We start from the raw sequence: 23,668 nt of genomic DNA, 5'->3' as shown, positions 1-23,668 counted from the left end.
CCGAATGTTCAGCACATTATCTTGTTTTGAGTTCATGGTGGCGCTAGAGTAACACTAGAAGATGTAAAGGCTTGTTTTAAGATATTCAAATGCCCTCACCACCAAATTCAAGAAAAGTTTAAATACAGAGTTTTCTTTTCTGGTTCCCTCAAAGTCATAAAAGTACTTTCAAATATTAAAAGAATATAGAACATCTTCAGGTCTAAGAATGTAATCTGGAAATCTGCCACGTAGATTTCTTACGGCTGTAAAACAATGGCAAGGTCACACACGGCCTCAGATTTCTCCTCCTCTGCTACAGATTCCTCCATCTTCTGCGTATTATGAAAGAAACTTGCCAATGTATTGGAAATACACCACACATACATTTCCAAGACGTAAAGTTCATGAAGATATAAATCTGAAGCAGTGACTCCTCTGTATATTACATACACATATGGAAAAATGTTGAGCTATGGCTACTGTTTCAACTTGTAGCGTCAATCTGAATCAGTACATTTCTGCACAGATTACAGTATTGGCTATGGCCCATGGCAGGAGACAGAAAAGGTAAGCAGGAAGCAGGAAGCACATTCCAGTCTGCTAACTATGATATAGAAATTGGGTACCCATGAAGTATGAACAGGGTGATTATGATACTATAAGAAAACTCTTATAATGTCTGGCTGAATTACCAATAAACAACCTAAAGTATTATATCTCAGTTCTGTGACATGTTAATTATAGGGACATTCATTTTCTGTTTGACTTGGAAAACAAGTAGCATGGGTTAATAATACAGTGGTGCCTCGCAAGACGAAATTAATTCGTTCCGCAAGTCTCTACGTCTTGCGAGTTTTTCGTCTTGCGATGCACGATTTCCCATAGGAATGCATTGAAAATCAATTAATGCGTTCCTAGGGAAACTGCCTTCAGACCAGGTCCGGGGACAGTCTGTCCCCGGACCTCTTCTGAAGGCTGGGGGGGGGGCTTTTCTTCCCACCCCCAGCATTTTAAAAAACCCCGGGACAGCGGAGGACTTCTCCGCTGTCCGGGCGATCTTAAAATGCTGGCGGGCGGCATTTTAAAATCGCCCCGGGACAGCGGAGGACTTCTCCGCTGTCCGGGGCGATTTAAAAGCCCCTGGGAAGGCAGGCAGGGGGGACAAAGACTTTCGCCCCCCGCCCGCCTTCAGAAGGTGTTCCCGCCCCCCCGCCCCGCTTCGGAGCAGCGTTCCGAAGCGGGGCGGCTGGGGCAGGTCTTCCCGCCCCCCCGCCCCGCTTCGGAGCAGCGTTCCGAAGCGGGACGGCTGGGGCAGGTCTTCCCGCCCCGCTTCAGAGCAGCGTTCCGAAGCGGGGCGGCTGGGGCAGGTCTTCCCGCCCCCCGCCCCGCTTCGGAGCAGCGTTCCGAAGCAGGGCGGCTGGGGCAGGTCTTCCCCCCCCCCGCCCGGCTTCGGAGCACCGGGAGAAGCGATCTCCCCGCAGCCCCTTGCTTCAAAAGAGGTCCGGGGGCAGCGGGACCATAGGGGTACTGTCTGCAGTGTCCTATGCTGTGGAGCACTATTCCAGCAAAGATTTGGCAGGCATCCTCATTTTTTTTTTTTACTTTCAGGTGTCTCAAATACTTTTTTAATGCTGCAGGCCTTTGCAGCAGTTTAATTTGAATTAAGTAGCCACCTGTATGATCATCTATAATGACACAAGATGTCTACCAGCAGGACAGCACACCAAATGGCAATCAGACCAGCAGAGGGATGAAGCACAACCAATACCCAAAACGGATCTGAATGGTAAGGATGACAAAACTCTAACCCTCCACTGCTTAGGAAGAGCTACCTGCTCCAATGCTCAGGGAAATGTGTAAGTTTTATGTGCAGAAAACTTGAGCCAGAGAGCTTTCAGCAGCAAGCCCAATTTAGGAATAGTGAGCCAATGATTCTCAAGCTATGGAACATATTACTATTAAGAATATAATAACAGCCTGCTGGATCAGGCCAGTGATCCATCAGTTCAGCATCCTGTTTCCCACAATGGCCACGCAGACTGATGGAGTCCCACAAGCAGGACCCAAGAACAAGAACACTCTCCTCTCCTGTTTCCAGCAACTTGTATTTAGAAGCATACTGCCTCTGACAGTGGAGGCAGAGCATAGCCCAGGGTGGTCCAACATGCAGCCCACAGGCCACATGTGGCTCACGAAGTCTTTTTTGATACCCCTCAGCAACATTCAAGAAAACAACTGAAAGCCTTGAAAAAGTGTCATGCACTGTTAACGAAAGCGGAAACATCTGTTTGTGTATTAAATCTGTTTACAGAGCCTAGGACTGGCCTCTTTTACCCATATCTATTTATTATATAGGGGACACGGGTGGCGCTGTGGGTTAAACCACAGAGCCTAGGGCTTGCCGATCAGAAGGTCGGCAGTTCAAATCCCCGCGACAGGGTGAGCTCCTGTTGCTCGGTCCCTGCTCTTGCCAACCTAGCCGTTTGAAAGCACGTCAAAGTGCAAGTAGATAAATAGGTACCGCTCCGGGGGTAAGGTAAACGGCGTTTCCGTGCGCTGCTCTGGTTCGCCAGAAGCGGCTTAGTCATGCTGGCCACATGACCCGGAAGCTGTCTGCGGATAAACACCGGCTCCCTCAGCATATAGAGCGAGATGAGTACGCAATCCCAGAGTCATCCACAACTGGACCTAACAGTCAGGGGTACCTTTACCGTGTACCATATTTTTCGCTCTATAAGATGCACTTCCCCCCTCCTAAAAAGTAAGGGGAAATGTGTGGGCGTCTTATGGAGCGAATGCAGGTGGGAGGCTCTGCTCAGGGCTCCCTTTAAAGAGCCGCGTGGAGTGTGTGTGCGGCTCTTTGGGGCTTTTCTCTGAGGGAGAAGGGCAGCCCTCCCGTGTGCTCTTTAAAGGGAGCACAGCTCTTGGGGGGAGCCTTAGCCACGCACAGCCTCTCCTGGGCAGGGGATGAAGACTCCCCTTGGCCGGGGGAGGCTGCGCGCGGCTATCCCATAAGCCAGGAAAAGCAAGCGGGATCGCTGCGCAGCCTCTCCTGGGCAGCGACTGAATATGTTTCCTAAGTAAAATCAGCAGCTGAAATCCTGCTCAAGGCATTAGACTCATTAGATGCATTGGCAGGATCTTCCCACTAATGGTTTCATGGGCTGGACTCCCTACTCAACCCCCAATACATAACAAATGTAAATCCAAGTTCATGGAAGATCTTTGACATCATCATGTCTTCTCATGTCTGTCACTCTATCTGACTGGTTTTCCAGTTCCATATAGTATTGACAAACATGCCAGCATTCTTTTTGCCAGCACCTAATTAATCTTTTATAGGTCTACAGGTCCTGGTGTGTCTGTAGTGAAGATGCTGGACATGGTCACTCAGAAGAGTGACAGAACACAGCAGAAGGGTTGAGGCTTAGATTAGCAAGGAACACCAAAAGAGCAAGAGCCTTTATTTGTTTATAGAAGACATACAGCGCCCCAAAATTTTTGCGCAAAACTCGGAGCTCATCTAGCTTATTATGGTACCTATACACAGTCAGGAAATAATGAAAAGAGATCAAAGGTCAACTTTTGGACAAGGTGTATGCACACTCTGACCTACACATCCTCTAAGCCAGAGGTCCCCAAACGTCAGGGGATCTCTGTAACTCACCCAGGGGGTGCGTGGTACCATTCACATAACAAAAACGACCATAGAGTATGCCTGGGTGTTATATCAATATATCACCCAGGATCAGTATGGAGGGGAGACCATGATGACAGCTTCACTCCATCGCTGGTGGAACAGTCACCGCTCAAGTCCCTCTGCCTCCAGCGCCCAGTGTGCTGAGGGAGAAACAAACTAGCCAGGAGCTGGAGGCAGAGGGACCCAAGCAGTGGCAGTTTCACCAGTGATATACTGCTGGTGAAACCGCCATCGCACTCAGCACAGGCAAAGGGAGAAACAAGCTGCACTGGCGAATTGCCGATAAAGCTTGTTCTTCCCTCCACTTCCTTAAACTGCTTGGCTGAGGAGCGTGCTGTTGCCCTCCCTTCAGCAAAGCACTTTACGGAGCCCTTGACCCGCCACCGGTTCGCAGGAGCCAGAGGCAGAATGGGGGCTCTGTTAAAATGTTCCACCTCCTCAGCTGAGAGTCCCACCTCCACTCCTGCTTGCACAAGAGTAGGAGTGGGATTGGGGCTGCTTAGCTGGGAAACGTGAAGCCTGTCCTTCCCAGCTGAGAGAGCCCTGACCCCACTCCTTGCAGACTTCACCCGGGAGGGTGGGCTGTGTCTTTCCTCCTGGGGTGAAAGTAAGAGGCAGTGCACCCGCACGGGTAAAGGCTAAGGTAGTTAAACACACGGAGCCTGCCTAAGGAGCCCAGAGTCCCTTGCCGGTCATACACAAGTATTGGCCACAACCTGCAAGGCGCAGCTCTCCCATGGTGAAAGCTGCGGCAGTTTCACCCGGCACCCTGCCGGCTGGGGCCAATGCAGTTTTTTTTTCCAAAATCACAGTTTAACCAACATCGCCCAGCCCTACCACAGAGCTATCAAAATTTTCAGAAGTATTGAGGCCATGGCTTGGCTTTTGAAAAAGGGGGTCAACAGCACTTAGCTAAGTGGGAACCAGTGCTCTAAGCTTAATACACTTATCCAGAACTCTTTCAGTGGCAGGAGTGACTTCAATTTTCTCCCTGGGATCCTTTCAGCGGCCGACTGGACTTGGGACAACAGTACCCTGCAAAGTTAGAAACTTGAATAGGCTGATAGGAAATAAGTGAGATACACCTCAGCAGGAAAGAAGAGCACACAGGTGAGTTCCAAAGAGGGTGGCAAGGGGAATTTGTTTTTTGGCGGGGGTGGGGAGAGTTGAAATTAACTTGAACGACATTCCGTAACCAAAATTATAGATTTGGGAGTGGAGGAAAATTGAGGGGCTTGGGCTGTAATCTATGTACACTTACTTAGCAGCAAGTTCCGCTGAAGTCGGACTTCAACAAGCAAGTGACTTCCTTTTCCCTAGGATCCAGGCACAAAAATGGTAAGAAAAGGAGGAGGGAGCAGAATGAGAGTAAGTAGGTAGAAAAACCTAGAGCAGGCAAGCTGGAAAGGAGAGAAGATCAAGAAGTGAAGAGCTTCTACCTACACACTTTTAATACATTCTGAATGGTTTAATTACTATTTTGCAAAGATCCTTCGATTTCTGCAGAATTAATTTTAATTTTTAAGTATTATTAATCAATTTAGATTCCAAATAAACAAAGGATATTTATGCCAGGCAAACTGTGAAAGATAGCAAAGATAATATTAAGGGTATAAAATGTTGTTACATTCTCAACCAAGAGGATGACAAATATCCAGCCTTGCTGCAAATATAATGGGGGGGGGGGAATGGAAGCTGGGGTACTGTATTTGGTTAAATTAGTTAAAAATAAACTATGATTTAAAATGAATCAGCAGTGTGCTGCAGTATGCTGCTCAAAAATCTCTGCTTCACTCTTGTCCTGCTCCTGCTGTTGACATGCTGGGGAGGAAACAAGAGACTTTGTTTGCATTATGTGCAAACCAATGCTCATGGTTATCCCCATCCACCTCCAAAAACAAAACCCATGAGCAGCAAGCCTGGCACATTGCCAGATTAGATACCTGAAAATGTTGGCTTTGCAATGTGAAACTCATTTTCCATATCCAATTTCAGAGGTAAATACAGTAAGAAACGCTCCAAATCTCCCAGATCTTCACATTCCTCAAGCGCTTTACCAGCAAACCACACCAGTGAATGAATTCCAAAACACAGCCCAAGACTTCTTTTCCTAACAGGAATAGTTTGATATACCTGACAGTTATCTCACAATTAAAACAAAACAGAACAGTCTTTAACAAAATTACTGTTACTTGAAATAGAATACTATAGCCGAGTACAACAGTTCAATAAAAGCAGACAAAATACAGATTTTGATAAGAGTGGAGTAGCACCTATTACAAGACACCAAATATGACAAATTTTATTTTTTTACTTTATTTTTGTCTTTTCTTTTAATATTACACTTTCAGCTTTCTGACAGAATTGCATGGCTTGAAAAATAAATAAAAAAGCCAGTGTTAAAGTGAAGTAGTAAGTATCTGAATAGTTGCGTATTCTTCCAAATGCTATCATCCCTGCCCACAAATGTTTTATCCACTTTCCCCAAGATAAGTGGAACTCAACAACACAGCTTCTATCTATCCCCCCCCCGACCAACCCCCCCAAGCTACTTACATTAAGAAACAGGCAACGTTCAAGAACTTTAAAGCATATATATGCATGTCTGGGAATTAGAAAGCCTACCTGTTCTTGGAGCAGTTGCACTGCCCCAAAGAAGCAGGTATGTAGCTTGTGGGTATTTCTTAATTCCAAACTGTCACTTGAAGACCAGGTGGCTTGGGTAAACAAAAATATCTTTACTCTAGTGCCGATAATGTAGGGGACAGAATTACCTGCCTGGGGAAAGTTCTACACATGGGGCACCACTGCAAAGAAGATAATCTCTTGAGTCATCTATCTACACACAGTTCTTGTTGGGGGCACCACCATCAAGGCTTCTTTTGCAGATCTCAGAAGCACAGGTTGGCAGGTCAGTGTTTCCCAAACTTGGGTCTCCAGCTGTTTTTGGACTGCAGTTCCCATCATCCCTGACCCCTGGTCTGCTAGCTAGGCATCCTCCACTACACTCTGGGACAGTAAACTAGCTTAGGAGATGCAGGGCAGATTGCTTGGCACACATAGCTCTGTCTGTTCCATGCCCCAAGCATCTGCCACTCAGCCTAAAGGCTGGAGGTGTGTGATGGGGATGCAGTAAAAAAAAAGGGGGGGGATGTACTACATGGTACAGAGAAAACACTCCGGATCAGAGGGAGAAAGGATTTAATTTAGAGGGTTTTTAAAAAAACACACACAAACAAACCCTGCAGTGATGCAGAGAAGAAAGAGCGTAATTCTTCATTTGTGGAATATTTACTTCGAGGCTAACAATTTCAAGTTATAATTAAGTAGTCGGACTGTGAGCACTTAGAAAAGGATGTTATGATTACTAAGAGCCAGCAAGGGTTTTTCAAAAACATGACATGAATCTCATTTTTTTTTACAGAGATACAAGCTTGATGGATCAGGGAATGCTGTGGATGTAGTATATCTTGATTTCAGTAAGGCTTGTGACAAAGTCTACCATGTTATTCTTGCTAAAAAGCCGGTAGAACAACAACAATTTATTTATACCCCGCCCATTTGGCTAGGTTTCCCCAGCCACTCTGGGCAGCTTCCAACAAAACATTAAAAATACAATTTTTTAAAAATCAACCATTAAAAACTTCCGTAAACAGGGCTGCCTTCAGATGTCTTCTAAAAGTCAGGAAGTTGCTTATTTCCTTGACATCCACAAAAGCGGGTGCCACTACTCAGAAGGCCCTCTGTCTGGTTCCCTGTAACTTCACTTCCTGCAGTGAGGGAACCGCCGCTGGACCTCAGTGTCTGGGTTGAACGATGGGGGTGGAGACACTCCTTCAGGTATACTGGGCTGAGGCTGTTTAGGGCTTTAAAGGTCAGCACCAATACTTTGAATTGTGCTCAGAAACATACTGGGAGCCAATGTAGGTCTTTCAGGATCAGTGTTATGTGGTCTCGGCGGCCACTCCCAGTCACCAGTCTAGCCGCCACGTTCTGGATTAGTTGTAGTTTCCGGGTCACCTTCAAAGGTAGCCTCACATAGAGTGCATTGCAGTAGTCCAAGCGGGAGATAACTAAAATGTGGACTGGACGAGATAACTGTGAGGTGGATTCGTAGCTGGTTGACTGACCAAACCCAGAGTTCTCACTACTGATTTCTCGTCATCCTAGAAATAAGTGACAAGTGGGATGCCACAGGGTTCCCTTCCAGGCCCATAATGACTTAGATGAAGGAATTGAGGGGATACTCATCAAATCTCAAATGACCCCAAACTGGAAGGGGTAGTCAATGCCACAAAATACAGAAACAGGATTCAAGACAACCTTAACAGATTGGAGAACTGGGCCAGAACTAAGAAAATGAATGTCAATAGGGACAAATTTAAGGTTCTGCATTTAAGCAGGAATAATCAGCTGCACAAATATAAGATGGAGGACACGTGGCTTGCCAGACCTAAATGTGAAAAGAATCTAGGGAACCTTAGTAGACCATAAGCTTAACACGAGTCCACAATAACAACAACAAAAGCTAATGTTATGCTAGGCAGAGTGGACAAAAATCAATGACTTTTTAAAAAATTAATTAAAGAAATCATTTTTTAATTTAAATTGGATTTTTAAAACGCTTTTGGAAGAAAAATCTTTCTAAAGATAGTTTTCTATTTAAGTTACATTACAGTACAAAGGCTATTCATCAGGAAATCAGGATTTGTTGTAAGTTTTTCATGTGTGCTAAAACTCAGTCTAAGTTTTTGTTTGTTTAACCACATCAGTTAACAAACATGGATACATACGCTATAATGTTAACTGTTTTAGTTGTTTAAATTGTTATTAAGGAAGTTATTTTTTTCCTTCCAATAAAGTACAGCAGAAAAGTTGTCCAAATATAAACAGTTAACTTATTAAACCTCACAATAATTTCAAAATTATCTGTCTATGTATTTCTAATAGTATAACAAAATCAGTAATTTTTTATATAACTGTAAAAAGTACTCTGAAAATTTATTATTCCAAAAATAAAACTATCTGGTTGTAAATATTAAGATTATACCAGCAAGAATGAGTATTTCTGTAAAAAAATTGATTTAAATCAAGTCTTACTGACTAGTGGTTTAAATCGAATTGATTTAAATCAAATCTACCCTGATTTTAGACTTCATCAACTGTCCCAGTCAAGGGAAGTAATAGTACCACACTATTCTGCCTTGGTGAGACCACACCTGGAGTACTGTTTTCAGTTCTGGGGGCCACAATTTAAGAAGAATATAAAGAAGCTGGAACATGTGAACAGGAGAGAGACCAAGGTGATCAATGGTCTGGAAACCAAGCTGATAAGGAACAGTTGAGTGAGTTGGGCATGTTTAGCCTGAAAAAGAGGAGACTGAGAAGATCAGTGTTAGAAGCTGATAAAAGCTAGGAGCCAAATGGTACCTTAAACCTAGATTTCAGTCCAGGAACTTTTTAACACGATTACAAAGCACATGAAGACAAGATGGGGGATCTAGCTAAAGATGGATAAATGCTGTGCACAAATGACAACTTTTTTAAAACACACACACAAAAGCAATCAAGTAGAAAAGCTGTCTAGAAGAGATGTGACTGCAGTTTCATTACAGAACCAAACCTCTTTTACTCAACTAGAGGGGGTAGTTTGCCAAAACCTGTATCTTTATAAACTTGTGAACAACTTTACAGACAGAATTTATTTGGTTCTTTTTGCAATTTTTGGTATCTGGAGGGTTGCAACCAGCCACAGCAAAACAGGTCATACAGAGAACACACTAGACTAGGGCTGGGCGATATCTGGTTTTCAATATCATGATGTATCACCAGCTAAACATCACAATATCTTGATATATCATAATATATATCTGTGGTGGCGGAGGGCCTTGCCAGACCTCCCTTTGGTGGAGGAGGGCCCCGCGGTACCCTCCGCTGCCACAGGGAAGAGTGCCACACCCTCCACTGCTGCGGGGAGGTACGGGGGGGACCCTCTGTCCCTGCAGGGAGGCCCAGCAAGGCCCTCCGCCACAGCCGATACATATTGTAATAAAGATATTGTGATATTTAGCTGGTGATATATCGTACAGTTGAAATCTAGATATCACCCAGCCCTACCTGGAACCAGTTTTCTAACAGTAAGAAAATTTCAGAACAACATCCTCAATTGCACATCATTAACTATTCAAATTTATGTGACACACAGTGAACTTTACTTCTTTCTGAATTCAAGTTTTCTGCTCTCATAACTTCCTGTCACATAAATTCTGCAGGCCAACTCCAAAAGTTTGGCTTTTTGTGCACATTACTGACTGGTCCTGCAAGAGACATATTCCAAGTTACTTGTTCCATTAAGTTTACAACCAAGGTACCCAGTACTACATGAAAGATGGTGTAATGGTTCTAATGATTCACCAGGATCTTGTCCATGTTATCTTTCAAATACATATGGCAGTTGGGCAACACAGTAGTTGGATATTAAAATATTGATTCTGCGCTTCCAAAAATATTGAATGAAAGTGTGGAGGAGGGAGAAATGTTTGTCAGGTAAAAATAGCCAACATGTGAGTCATGAGCCATTGAGGAGAGGGCTACTAGCCATGATGGCAATGATCGTTCTCCATGGACTCAGAGGCAATAATCCTTCTGAATACCATTGCTGGAAACCATAGAAGGGGAGAGAACTTTTGTGCTTAAGTCCTGCTTCCAGGTTTCCTACATTTATTCAGCTACTGTGAGAACAGGATGCCACTTGCCTTATCCAGCAGGCTCTTCTGTTCTTAATCAAGACATAGCAATTGCTCTACAAACAATAAGCACTGCTTCTGAATTCTCCACATTTTTGTAAACTAGAAATAATATGTCATTTCTAGGGATAAAGGGTGGAAGGAAGGATGCCCAACTATAAAAGTTGTATTGCCAATAGATTAGACAGAAGCGGGGCAACCTGAAGACTGCGCTTCTACCATTTTTAAGTAGGCTCCATAGACAATTAAAGTCCCCCACTTTCAAGAGTACCTTTGAATATGAAACCACCACCTGTACTAGATCATATGAATGTCCATACTTTATTTTTGCTTCCCCATCATTTTTCTTATCTGAGTGAAAGAGCTTTCGATCTGCAAGCAGCAATGTAGTGGAAAATAATGAGGTGCCAGAATTTGCAAGTTCTCAGCTGCTTATGCTACTCCACACAAATAATAGTAATAATAATAATCATAATCATAATTTATTATTTATATGCCACCCATCTAATTGGTTTACCTCAGACACTCTGGGCTGCTTCGAACAAATTAAAACACGAAACTCAAACACTGCATAAAGCTAGCAGAATGGCTAAAGTCCATTTGACAGAGGCCCCAAATAATAAAAAGCAATCCTTCAGCTTAATGCTATCCAAACATAATTCATACATCAGTATCTCTCCAAACAAGTGTTTGAAATTAGCCAGGGGGCAGGCTTTTGGCCACTTGAGACCAAGTGAAGATGCCCGAGTGCCAGGAGGGAACCTGACAATCTCTGCCATCTGGAGGTGGATGCCTTGGGATCATTGGATCTTGACTGTTTTCACACACTAAAACCACATCCTGTAGAATTCTGTTATATTTTAGATGCACAATTGGAATGAATTTCTGGAACCAAAATGCTTTTCCTGTGCAGCCTGAGCAGGAGCAGCCAACATTAAGAATAAGAGGTTGAAATAGGCCAATGTATGTGACTGTGTATGTGTGTATGTGTATGTATGTATGTGACTGACTTTTCTTAAGCTCTCAAAGCTCTTAACCTAGCTGAAGGTTATGATCTGAACTAGCCAGATGTTTAACTGAGAATCAATCAGTCAGTCCATCATTTGACAAACAAGTCTTTAGAGCATCTTGCACGAAAATGCCAACCAGACATTCTGTTTTGGCGACTGTAACCTTGGGTTAAGGAGCCATTTTGCACCTAGCTTATATATCTTGAGTTTCCAACACTGCTCCAAACCACTTTCATTTTATTCTTAGCCACATAATGAACAGAAGCCAGCATAGTACTGACTTCAAGAGATTCAACTGATAATTGCAAGACAATGTGCTTCATGTAAATTTAAATGATGCCAACCTAGATGCCCCACACTGTCAGAGAGAAAATGCCTTCTTGAAGCCTAAAACTGGAAGACACAGTTCTGAACAAAAATGCTATCTGGAGGTAGTTCAACAATCATATCCAAAGATCTTTAAGTAGCAGCACTAGGCAGAGGAAAGACCAACCCAAATCACTTTGCTACTGGAACTACGGCACTGTATAAAAATCAAATGGCATTTCCTTCCTCCCTCCCCATCTCTAACATGTGGCACGACCCACTTGGAAATGTCCCTGCAAGAAACGGGAGCTGCACATTTTGATAGTGCTTGTACAACTTCCCCTTGGGTACGATCTGCTCATCTTATGTTAACAGTTCCACCCGAATGGGATAAGGCCAACACCTGGATAAAGGTCTGCAGGAAAAAGCAACCCTAAGGATCGAGAAATCGAGAGTCGCGCCACCAACCCACGCTACACGAAAATCTCTATGTGAACACATGTACACACACCCGGCCACCAAATCCACAGCTAATACGTGGTTTTTGCAGCCAACGGAGCTGTCGAAAAGTTTTCCAAGAGCGGAGAGGGAGAGAGAGAGAAGAACAACGGTGTCCGACCCGACCCTATAAGCCGCCCTGGACACAGGATAGCCGGGGATGGGGGAGAGGAGGAGGAGGGGGAGAAAGGAGCGAGAACTGCCGTTGTTATGACAACCCCGGGAGGGAGGGAGGCTGGCGGGCGCAGGCCAGCGCGAGCGAGCGAGGGAGGGAGGGAGGGGGAAACTTCAAATCCCAACCGTCAACGCACGAGCGGCTTCCCCTCTTAAAGGGGCGGGCGCGCACAGGGACGGACCCTCTGAGGAGGGAACCCGGGACAAAAGGAGCCGCCGCTCATCCGCCCTCCTCAGCGCGGCTGTGGCGGAGCCTAAATCGGCGGGCAAGTGCCCCACCCCGCCCCTCCAGGCCTTTCCCTGAGGGGGAGTTGGCGGCCGGCACTCGGCGCTGGCCGTGCTTCCCTCACGGCGCTTCCCTCACGGCGGCGGCTCCTCTCCACCGGCCGACCCCCCGCCCCGCGCACACCACACCCCCCTCCCTCAGCCCCTTTCCCCTCCGCCTTCCTTACCCACACAGTGCATGAGCCGGTGCCGCCAGGAGTCGAGTTCGCGGCGGACTCCCCTGCGCTCCGCCGTGCAGCGGGGGCTCCGGCACTGCGAGGCGCCAGGAGCGGGAGCCGCGGCGGCCATTCTGCCTCTTCCCTTTCCCGTCTGCCTCTGACCTCACGCCCGCTCATTTGCATACGGGAGGGAGGGAGCCCGCGCGAGCGGGAGGGCGCCCGACGCGGCACGCCCGCTCATTTGCATACGAGGGAGCGCGCGCTCGCCACGCCTACTCTCTCTCGCTCCCCTCAGATTCTCCTCAGGCTCCTTCGCTCGCGGCTGCCTTTTCCTCGCTCAGGTTTCCGAACCCGCGAGAACGAAGAGGAGGACGGGGAGAAGCAAAGCGCCTGAGCGGATAGTATCGGAGAGAGGCAGGAGGTACAGCCGTTCCGTACTGCCAGCGGCGGGCGAGCGGGTCCCGGGCCGGTAATGCGCTGTGTGGAAAGCCGTTAAACAGAAGGGCGGGCCTCCTCCCTGCGGACTACAAACCCCAGAAGCCCTTGCGCCAAAGGGCGGGCCTCCTGCCTGTAGCAGCTGCGAGATGGGCGGACCTAGAGGTTCGCGAGCCTTGTCAGCTTCGCGAACTGCATAAATCTGGTTGCTGTTTGCTGCTCTTCAAATTATTACATTTGTATACCGCCCTTCGTCTGTGCATCTCAGCGATTAATAATAATAATAATAATAATAATTTCATTATTTATACCCTGTCCATCCGGCTGGGTTTCCCCAGACACTCTGGGCAGCTTTCAGCATCTATAAAAACAAGGCTCATAAAAATACAAGATAAAAACGCAAATTACGTAATAAAAGCCAGAATAAAACACAAACCAATGACCCCCATCCCTCCCACAAATTTTTAAAGGCCTTAGATTGTTTGAATAGCCAAAGGCTTTGGAGAAGAAAAAAGTTTTCACCTGGAGCCTAAAATATATGTAGTGAAGCCACCAGGTGAGCCTTCCTGGGGAGAGGATTCCAAAAAATGGGGAAACACTGCAGAAAAGGCCAATTCCTGTGTGCCACCCTCCAGTCCTTTTGTGGAGGAGGCACACAAAGAAGGGGCTCAGATTATGATCACGGGATCTGGGTACTATTTTGCACACGCTCACACCAATCTACCATGATCTCACCATAATATTAAGTAGTGTAGAAATAAAACAAACCAGTTGATCAACACAAATTACAGACATTCAGCTGCCCACAAATTTGTACCCAAAGTGCTAGTATTTTACTCGTCCCCCAGTGACCAGCTTTTTCTTACTCATGTCATGCATCATTATTTATGCATGTACAATTTTGTAAGAAAAATGCAAAAACAATTAAAAAAAACATAACCAAAGCTACTGGAAAATTAACAGCACACAATAGAGGACAATTCAGTAGGAAGGGGGGAAAGAACAATACAAAACTAATGAAACTAGGAGCTTCATTGCTATCCTCCCCCCCCCCCCCATTTATGTTTAGGTAAAGGTAAAGGTCACGACTGGACCTAATGGTCAGGGGTCCTGACTCTGGGGTTGCGACGCTCATCTCACTTTATTGGCCGAGGGAGCTGGCATTTGGCCACAGACAGTTTCCGGATCATGTGGCCAGCATGACTATGCCACTTCTGGCAAACCAGAGCAGCGCACGGAAACACCGTTTACCTTCCTGCCGGAGCGGTACCTATTTATCTACTTGCACTTTGGCATGCTTTCAAATTGCTAGGTTGGCAGGAGCAGGGACCGAGCAACAGGAGCTCACCCCATTGCGGGGATTCGAACCACTGACCTTCTGGTCAGCAAGTCCTAGGCTCTGTGGTTTAACCCACAGCGCCACCTGCGTCCCAATTTATGTTTAGTTGATTGAAAAATGTGGATTCATTTCAAATGCATTATAAACGAGAAGTACCTTAATCTTTTTTTTCCACAGCTGTAGGAGTTGTCAATAGTTTTCAAATAGCATTCCAAGGGACACTTGAAGGCAGAAGGGGGTCCTTAAAATCATCTCAGTGAGCGCCATGAAACATAACTTATAAATGCACTAATGATCTTCATTGCAGTGTACTGACAAAAGAGGAACATTCCGACTTCTGGGGGGTATTTTCATGGTGATATGTGTGAAATGTGAAGTGAGTGCACACCTAAGAAAATGTCCCAGAATCTTTTGTGCTGTGTAGCAGCTGTTCATTAACAGATACTGTGGTAGGAAAGTGTAGTTTGGAGGCCAATACCACATTCTGTCCAGACATACTTATTCCTCTCTAGGAAGGATGTTAACCAATCCTTTTCTTAAACCAAAGCATTGTACTATCACTAATAATAGTAAATTATTACCCACCTTTTACCCTAAGGTTACAACAATTAAACAACTGACAATCACAAATATAAGGTGCATCACATGTGGCTGTGATTTTCTGCATTATCTTATTGGACAGTTGATCACAACGAACACCTGACATATGCTGTGGAGTAGTTATCAGTTCCAGCCAGCTACAATCAAGGACACAAGATCCTCCTACTAATAACATCCTCAGTTATGTTATGGGAGGTCAGCAGGGACCGACCAGGGGAGAATTGCTAGAGTACCCTTTTGCCATGAGTACCGGTGAAACAAAAGTTTGCAATGCAGTTATCTCAGTTCATATTACAAAAAAATACTTAGTAGAGTTTTCAAATAAAATAAAGAATAGAAGCAAGTTGAAAATTCAATTCTCAACAGACTGTGCGGATCAGTGCCATCACTCTGGGCAAGATGCCCTCCAGTCCCCACCCTCAGTACAGTCCTAATGCCATTCCATGCTCACATAAGCTTATTAAGTAGTGGCAGTGGTAACAGCAGAAATGAACATCCCTACCTGCCTTTTAAATAAGATTTTTATTAACAAATTTATAAAGAGCACTCTCATTAAAAAACATATCAAGCTGTTATACAATATTTAACAACAAAAACAAAGATACATAAAACAACATTAAAACATCATTTGAAGCATCAAATAGTGATTGGGTTAAAAAGAAATTCGTGTTACAAGGGCCTGTCTGAGCAAGACAGTCGTCAAGAGGTATGTGACTAAAGGGAGGAATGGTTCCCGCTGAACTGCAAATAAGGAGTTCCATAGGGTAGGGTCTGACACACTACAATGGTACCTCGGGTTAAGTACTTAATTCGTTCCGGAGGTCCGTTCTTAACCTGAAACTGTTCTTAACCTGAAGCACTACTTTAGCTAATGGGGCCTCCTGCTGCTGCTGTGCTGCCAGAGCACGATTTCTGTTCTCATCCTGAAGCAAAGTTCTTAACCTGAGGTACTATTTCTGGGTTAGCGGAGTCTGTAACCTGAAGCGTATGTAACCTGAGGTACCACTGTATAGCCTTGGTCCCTAGTGATGGCCAGCCAAATCTCAGGGACTTTGAGAACTGCCAGAAGTCCCCCATAAGGGGCCTTGGTGATCAAGGTAGGACATAAGGAATCAGACACTCCTTGAGCAAAGTGGAAATGAGTGCTATTTTACTAGACTGTAAGTACGCAGTCCAGCCCTGATCAGTAGAGTGCTGGGTGAGACTACAGACACCGTCTTCATTTTCTCAGAGTGGTTCTGGGCTTTGCTGCAAGTGGCTGCAGCACATCACAGTTCCCCTGAGTACCACAAGCCCCTCTTCCTTCAAACAAATGTTTTAGAAATGGCCATGGCTCATAATATTTATCCCAGTATATGTCAGCTCTGCTGTAGTGATTCAACTCATAGTCAATAGTAAGGTTAACTGTGTTGTTTGCAAAGCAGAGCAAGTATCTTTAACAGCTGGATGTAGGCAGAAATTCAGCAAGCACCACCCCACCCCTTCATGGAGAAAACATCATCCTACCAGCTAGGCATTAATGGCCATTAGATTGCAATGAGGGAAACAGGATTTGCTGTGATACCTACACATTATGCAGGTCTTCTCCACTTACATTTAGGCCACTAAACTTTTTTTACAAGTTGAGCTTCATATTCCTCCAGGATTTGGAAGCAAATACTCCTGCTTTGCAACAATGTACCGAAGATTCATAGTAGAATACTTCCATGTGGTATGGTTTGGGAAGTGGTGTGCACACAACGTTGGCTGCAATCCATATATATTCTGTTGTTTCTTTGGAAACACAGTGTTTTGATGCAGTTTTCCCCAAACCAGTTTTGACCTGAATTGAGAAAAAGAATGACCTCGCTGTGTTTTAAGCTAGTAATGTGCACACATCGTCAGTTTTCAATGAAATATACAGGGATAGATATTCCTTCCAGGAACCACCAACTTAATCAATTTTAGTTTCTTCTAGTACTCATAACAGCATGTTAGGGGGTCAAGTGTTATAAGAGATCCTCTTACAACCCAATTTCTAACTTGTTCATTTGAAGAGGCTACTCAAGATCTTGCTTAAAACCCTTACCAGGCAGATGTTGTAAAGACTGTTTATGACTACTATGTTATGCTAGGGAAAAGGCAACACAAAGACACAGATGTTCAATCAAACTGCCTAATAAGATTAAATACTATTGTTTTTAGTTTGCATACATCAGTGGTTGACTCTCGGGATTATTCATTGACAAGTACAAATTACTTTTTCCTGTTTACTTACCTGACGTTTCCCCCTTTGCTCTCGAAGTCCATCTACCTGTCGCAGGAACCATGGCTTGTCACTGCTCCAGATGCATGCCTCGTGAATTATGCTAGTATAACCATATACAATGGCTTTTCTCTCCCCCCACCTTCAAACTTTACTGTGGTTATAGCAGGGGATTAGCAGCAGCCAGATACTAGCTGCCTGTTACTGTAGAAAGCTGTTTGAGGCACATACAGTAATCCTGTAGCCTGACTTGGAAGAAAACACCACAGTTTACAATGGGATGTGCCTCATTCCCGATATATGGGATTCAGCCTTAGTAATCTACTGACCTTTGTCTCAGCATTGCATTTCAACCCATTCTTCCTTTAAAGATGATTTGATGAACAAGAACAGCTTTGCACGTTGCAAGTAGGTTAGTTGATTTTGTGTCTCATAGATTCTGCATGATCATTCTATACTACATCTAGTGCATGTTGGTGATGCTATATAAATATTATACTATATGAATTAAAAAGGGCAGTGAGAAGATCACAAGATCTAATCCCAAGAGGAATATCAGTTACCACATTTGGTAGCTACTGAAACCTAGGACTGAGCCAGTTCTTCTGCTATTTGTTAGCATTAATTGGCCAATTATTTCTTTTCTTTTTTTAATCAAAAACTGCCCCATTTTTCGGTACCTCTACCTACTTTGGAGGAGATTATGGAAGTTTTTTTTAAAAAGTTTTGTTATGAGAATTGCTACCCTTACTATCTCAATCCCTGTTTTAGTCTCCTCTTCCCCATTCCAGTCTCTACCTTGGTGGAAGGGGGAAGGTACATTTCCTTTCTGGTTCACAAGCCTGAATACTAAATTAACCAGCTAGTGTGCTTGTTGTTATTTCACATGCTGTGGAGGAGTTGAAGCGCTGCTATCCTTCCCTGCTACCTACCTCCTCATTCTAGTAATTGGACCTTATATACAGGTTTGTAACTACACATTTGACTATGTCTTTTTTAAAAGCAGGAGCCATCAGCCTTTGGGGGCCCATGGCACGCTTGCAAACCTGAAGAGCTCACCTAAAAGTATGTGTATCCTACCCTCTCTATATAGAACACTCAAGGGCAGTATTCTGTCAGCATGTTCCTTTAGCAATGTTTTCATAGACAAGGCCTACACTATGGGTGCATCTGTACTACAAACTTAAAACGGGCTTTATAACTATTCCGTAGACCTGTTGAGGAATTTCTGCCGTGTAAGTCTAAATGTGTACAGGAGGGCGAGGAGGGGGAGAGAGACATGTCAGCTGGTTCTTTCCTACCATCATATTCCTATTAGACTTGCCACCCACGCCTACCACCCATGGGGGGGATCTATAGAAGCAGGTATGCATATAGGATTTTCACACTCCCTTATGTTCCACATCACAAGGGGAGCCTATCTGCAGGTGTTCCCCCAACATGAGAATGGGGAGAGATTGGGTTTGCAGTCATGGTCTAGCTCTTCGCTTCTGAAATTCCTCACTATATGGACTGAATGCCTGAATATATCTCATACCTCTAGGGCACCCTGGGGTCTGGGAGGGGAACTAGGGATTCGAGACAGTTCTCATCACTGTAAACTAGGATTCTTTGGGGAGGGTGTGAACGAAGAGAGAAGAATCAGGATAGCAAATCTGGTACAGTGGTGCCTCGCAAGACGAAATTAATTCGTTCTGCGAGTTTTGTCGTCTTGCGATTTTTTTCGTCTTGCGAAGCACGGTGTCGGGAAAGTTTTGGAAAAGCTTCAAAAATACCAAAGTCTTTAAAAACCTCAAAAAAGGCTACCACACCGCGTTCTATGAGTTGCAACTGTATTAACAGTGTTAAGAAAAAGGAAACAAACTTGCAAGACGTTTCCATCTTGCGAAGCAAGCCCATAGGGAAAATCGTCTTGCGAAGCAGCTCAAAAAACAAAAAACCCTTTCGTCTAGCGAGTTTTTTGTCTTGCGAGGCATTTGTCTTGCGATGTACCATTGTTTAACATATAAATTTGTAGTACAATTATGCCTCCTACAACTTTGTGATAATGTAGTCCAATGTGAGTCACAGGTTTAGTATCTTACAGTTATGTACACCATGGTAAATGTCAGTTCAGATGATAGCACCATTCGTGGCATTTGGTACTGGTGGTAGATTTAGTTCATTTCAAACAATATGGTTTGAAATAGGACCACTATATGGTTCTTGCAGAGGGGCTATATAACTAAGTATGTCATCACCACAGCAACTCGGCTGCAGAAAATATATTGAGGCAAGCCCTACAGAGGATACACTACTAATTGCACTTTAATATTAGATATCCAAACAGGACCCAAAGCAGAGAAACATGAATCTGTGCACAGGAGGCATGTTTGATAGCTAGATAGCCAGATATTATTTTTAATTCTCCTGAGCTGCCCTGGAAGCATTTTGTGTTAAAGTGCTTGGGGAAAAAATTACAAAATAAATAGAAGTAATGGATATAAGAGCCTTCTTATTGATCATCCCCCGCCCCCAGCCCCAGGGGAAAAAACTCTCAAATATGGGAGTAGAGCACCCAGGGAGTAGCCTTTCTTCCCTACAGCAGCCAGTTTGACAGCAAAGCTAACAGCCAGTCCAGAGCATGATCAGACCAATATGTACTGGGGCTCTTGTTTAGGCTGTCTATACATGCTGCTTGTTTCAGCAACAATTACCAATACATAAGGTAAAGGGACCCCTGACCGTTAGGTCCAGTCACGGACAACTGTGGGATTGCGGTGCTCATCTCGCTTTACTGGCCAAGGGAGCCGGCACTTGTCTGCAGACAGCTTCCGAGTCATGTGGCCAGCATGACTAAGCCGCTTCTGGCAAACCAGAGCAGCACCTGGAAACGCCGTTTACCTTCCCGCCGGAGCAGTACCTATTTATCTACTTGCACTTTGTGCTTTCGAACTGCTAGGTTGGCAGGAGCAGGTACCGAGCAACAGGAGCTCACCCCATCATGGGGATTCAAACCACCGACCTTCTGATCGGCAAGCCCTAGGCTCTATGGTTTAACCCACAGCGCCACCCGCATCCCTACCAATACATAAAGGAAATGTCAAATTAGTCAACAAGAGTAATGTAGCATTATTGACTATTTGACAATGGATATTTCATCATCAGACTATTTCACAGACTCCTGTAATTAAAAGCCTGGCAGGATCTTGCCCATTTTAGAATAGCAATTAATTCAGACTTTAGTATCACTTACCTAGCCACCTATATTCCCAGAAGCCCAAGCCTACAGCTATCACACTTTGGAGAGTCCCGTATTTCACTGCAGGATCAGAACCATCTAAGGATTAGGCAACAACTGGATCTTCCAGAGGAAGAAAATCAGGCCAAGGTAGCTAGTTTGAAGGAATGGCATAAAGAGAGCTAAGCCAAGGTGAGTTACAGGAATCTTAGCAGAGCAAGGACACATAGGCTTGCAAGCTTGCAGCTAGAAAGGGAAAGCTATACAAGGACAGAAAAGTTCAGTGAAATTGATGAACTATGCAGAAATGGCTAAATTAACATACAATCTGAGAGATAAGGACAACTGTGACTTTAAAGAAGAATGGGAAATTTTCACATATTACTTAAAAAGACGACAAAACGAATTGGACTCCTTGGCAAGTTTTGAATAAACATACACCAATCTATTGATTGTTAACGTAGTAGATAGATAATATAAGGATTTATACAATTTTACAGTATGCAGAGAACAATATGAGTTGAGAAATCAAGTGAGCTGAGCGAAGTCTTGGGGGGGAGGGAGGGTTTGATGGGGAGGTGGGGGGAATGATGAATATGAGATGTTTTGATATTTTGTTATGTTGAAATTGTTAATTTTATTTTTTTTTAAAAAAAAGAAAAGTTCAGTGACCAATCCGAGGGGAGACAAGTGGTGCAAGGTGCAGAGTGGTGAAATCAAGGGGGTACAGTTTCAGTCCAATACTAATTGTTGTTGGCATTCATCTGTCTCAAGAGAGAATGGAATGCGCCTCCAGGGGTGAAGTCAGACCGCTGGAGAATCACAGCACCTACTGTGCAGAGACCGGTAACTTGTAACTGCTGCCTTCTGCATTGTTTTTGCTGTGTTAGCAGCACCGAAGGGACATCTCTGGGGCCAAGCCTGGGCAGTGTGTGTGGAGGCCCTGGGCTGCTGAGATGACAAGACCTCATTGATGTGGTCTAAAGGAAAGCAGAGCAATAGGTGTGGCACCAGCTTGGCTACAGGAGTTGCCAAAAGGAGGCTTACAAGACACTATCCAACCATGTTAGGGACTCCACTCAGGATTTGTGTAGGGTTTACTCCTTAGCTTTTTATTCTTCCAAAGATGTCCCACAAGGTAGCAGGTACGGCTTGTTCCTTGGGGTTTAACCCCGAAGCCATTCTCAGGAATGAGTATAGCTGCAAGTCAGTGGAGGTTTAGGATCAGAGTTGTCCTTCTCCAATACTAATTGACATTTTCAGTTTTAAATTAACTTGCTGCAATGCTAATTAACTCATTGCATGGTATATGGGGTTTTACTGGAGATGAATTGATAGAGCAATTCCCCCCTGAGTGATAGAGCATTACAGCTGATGGCATATCTCCATTTAATGCAAAACAATTCTGGCTGCTCTTACCTCTTTCTTTTAAAACAATATTTATGGATTAAGCTGCTTAGGAGCTAGGGTGCCCATTTCTGAGGCGGGAATAATGGATAAACTCCAGCTCCCAGAAGGTCTGTAGTTCAAGATTCACCATGGCACTGATGTAAGCTTGCTCACTGCCTTTGTTTTTTTTTATATAGGCCAAGAGAACGGAATAGATAAGAGGCTAATGGTATACCTGCTCCAGAACAATTGCAGAAATCAACCAGACCTACTTTTTTGTAAAGTAAATCTGCATTGTAGCCGGCAAAGTAAATGGACAGTTTACAGTCTCATTCATTTTATTTTGGTAGAGAAGCGGGTAGAGGAATCAGGTTACCTTTACAGAGTTATCAAATGCAACAGTTACATCATCATGTTGTGGGATTTAGCCTGCTATAACCAGATGTTTTCCAGTGCACCTGTACCTTTGGAACAGGCTGGCTTTAGCACCTGCTCTTTCTCAATAGATGTATTCTCACTTGGAGCAGAGCAGTCCCAATAGTTTAAAAATTGTCCAGGTTTTAGTATCTGCTGTGGACTCCTGAACAGAGAGGTCTATTGTCTTAGAGGAAACAGTCTTTTTGTTTTTTAAGGGTTCTCATAGATTAATATATGTTCTAGTGGAAAGCATGTGTATATATGAGAATAGGGCATTTAATATGACCATTCATTTAAGCCCCGTCCCCAGGTGTTTTGCAAGCTGCTCTGGAAATACATATACTGAAGAGCAGAATACAGATAGGTAGGCAAATAAATAAACTGCATATTAACCAGTGCATTGGTTACCAGTACATTTCCAGGCACAATTTAAGGTACTGGGTCATTATTTTCCTTCACGGGGAGGAAAAATAGAATATACATTTTGTGTGTGTGTGTGTGTGTGTGAGAGAGAGAGAGAGAGAGAGAGAGAGAGAGAGATACAGGTGATTCTCAACTTATGTGGGAGTTTCATTCCAGGGATAGCATGTAAAAAACGCATTGGGTTCAATGGCAGGTAGGATTGCCAAAGTCCTTTTTCCGTGGACAACTATCCTTTTTCTGCTCACACTTTATTATTTTTCTAAATTTGCTGAGCACATAAAGCTGAATGTATGCAAGTTAAATGTGCATAAGTTGCAAATTACCTGTGTACACATATATACACAAACATATACATAATACAATGCTGAATTGTTTAGGACCAGGGTGCTTGAACTCCATTTTCCCATGTGAAATGGCCACGTGCTTCAGCATTCTTCATAACGCTTTGGATGTGACTGGTCTAAATAAGTCAAGTGGAGGAGTCTTGGAATAATATAGCCTCCAATAGGGACATTTGCATTTGTAACACCTATCCTAACCCCAAGGATCACTGCCCAAACTCTGTTCCTGCTGCAACTAAAGGCTCTGCATTGCATTCATTTTATTCTGCAACAGCTTGTTCTGCTCTGACTTACACTGAAAGTGTGTGTGTTTAAACTGGCCATAACAGTTTCTTTTTAAAAAAAGAAAACATGTTTAATCTCAAAATGGATCCACTGTTTCTCCTAAGATTCCAGATGG

The 23,668-nt window shown here is 44.2% G+C and overlaps 1 protein-coding gene and 1 long non-coding RNA gene across 11 annotated transcripts in view; one reads left to right on the top strand and one right to left on the bottom strand.

The window, feature by feature from the left end:
* The window catches only part of LCORL (ligand dependent nuclear receptor corepressor like), a 60,579-nt gene extending 47,511 nt beyond the window's left edge, over positions 1-13,068 (bottom strand). For 7 of the 10 annotated variants that reach the window (XM_083520505.1, XM_083520514.1, XM_083520507.1 and 4 more), the window contains exon 1: positions 12,869-13,068. In XM_083520505.1, coding sequence (XP_083376631.1) covers positions 12,869-12,989 — 121 coding nt within the window. In that variant the 5' untranslated portion in view covers positions 12,990-13,068. The remainder of the gene's footprint in view (positions 1-12,868) is intronic. The other 3 variants (XM_083520510.1, XM_083520509.1, XM_083520513.1) reach the window with 3 other exon arrangements.
* A 4,792-nt stretch (positions 13,069-17,860) lies between these two features.
* On the top strand, positions 17,861-22,416 carry LOC310686776. The gene is made up of 2 exons (XR_014516106.1): positions 17,861-18,543; positions 22,285-22,416. It is a non-coding gene; the product is annotated as an uncharacterized lncRNA (long non-coding RNA).
* Positions 22,417-23,668: the final 1,252 nt, after the last annotated feature.

This window comes from Podarcis liolepis, assembly GCF_965112155.1.
Source record: "Podarcis liolepis genome assembly, contig: SUPER_9_unloc_1, whole genome shotgun sequence".
NCBI classification, from domain to species: domain Eukaryota; kingdom Metazoa; phylum Chordata; class Lepidosauria; order Squamata; family Lacertidae; genus Podarcis; species Podarcis liolepis.
This window is presented reverse-complemented; position numbering and strand designations above follow the sequence as displayed.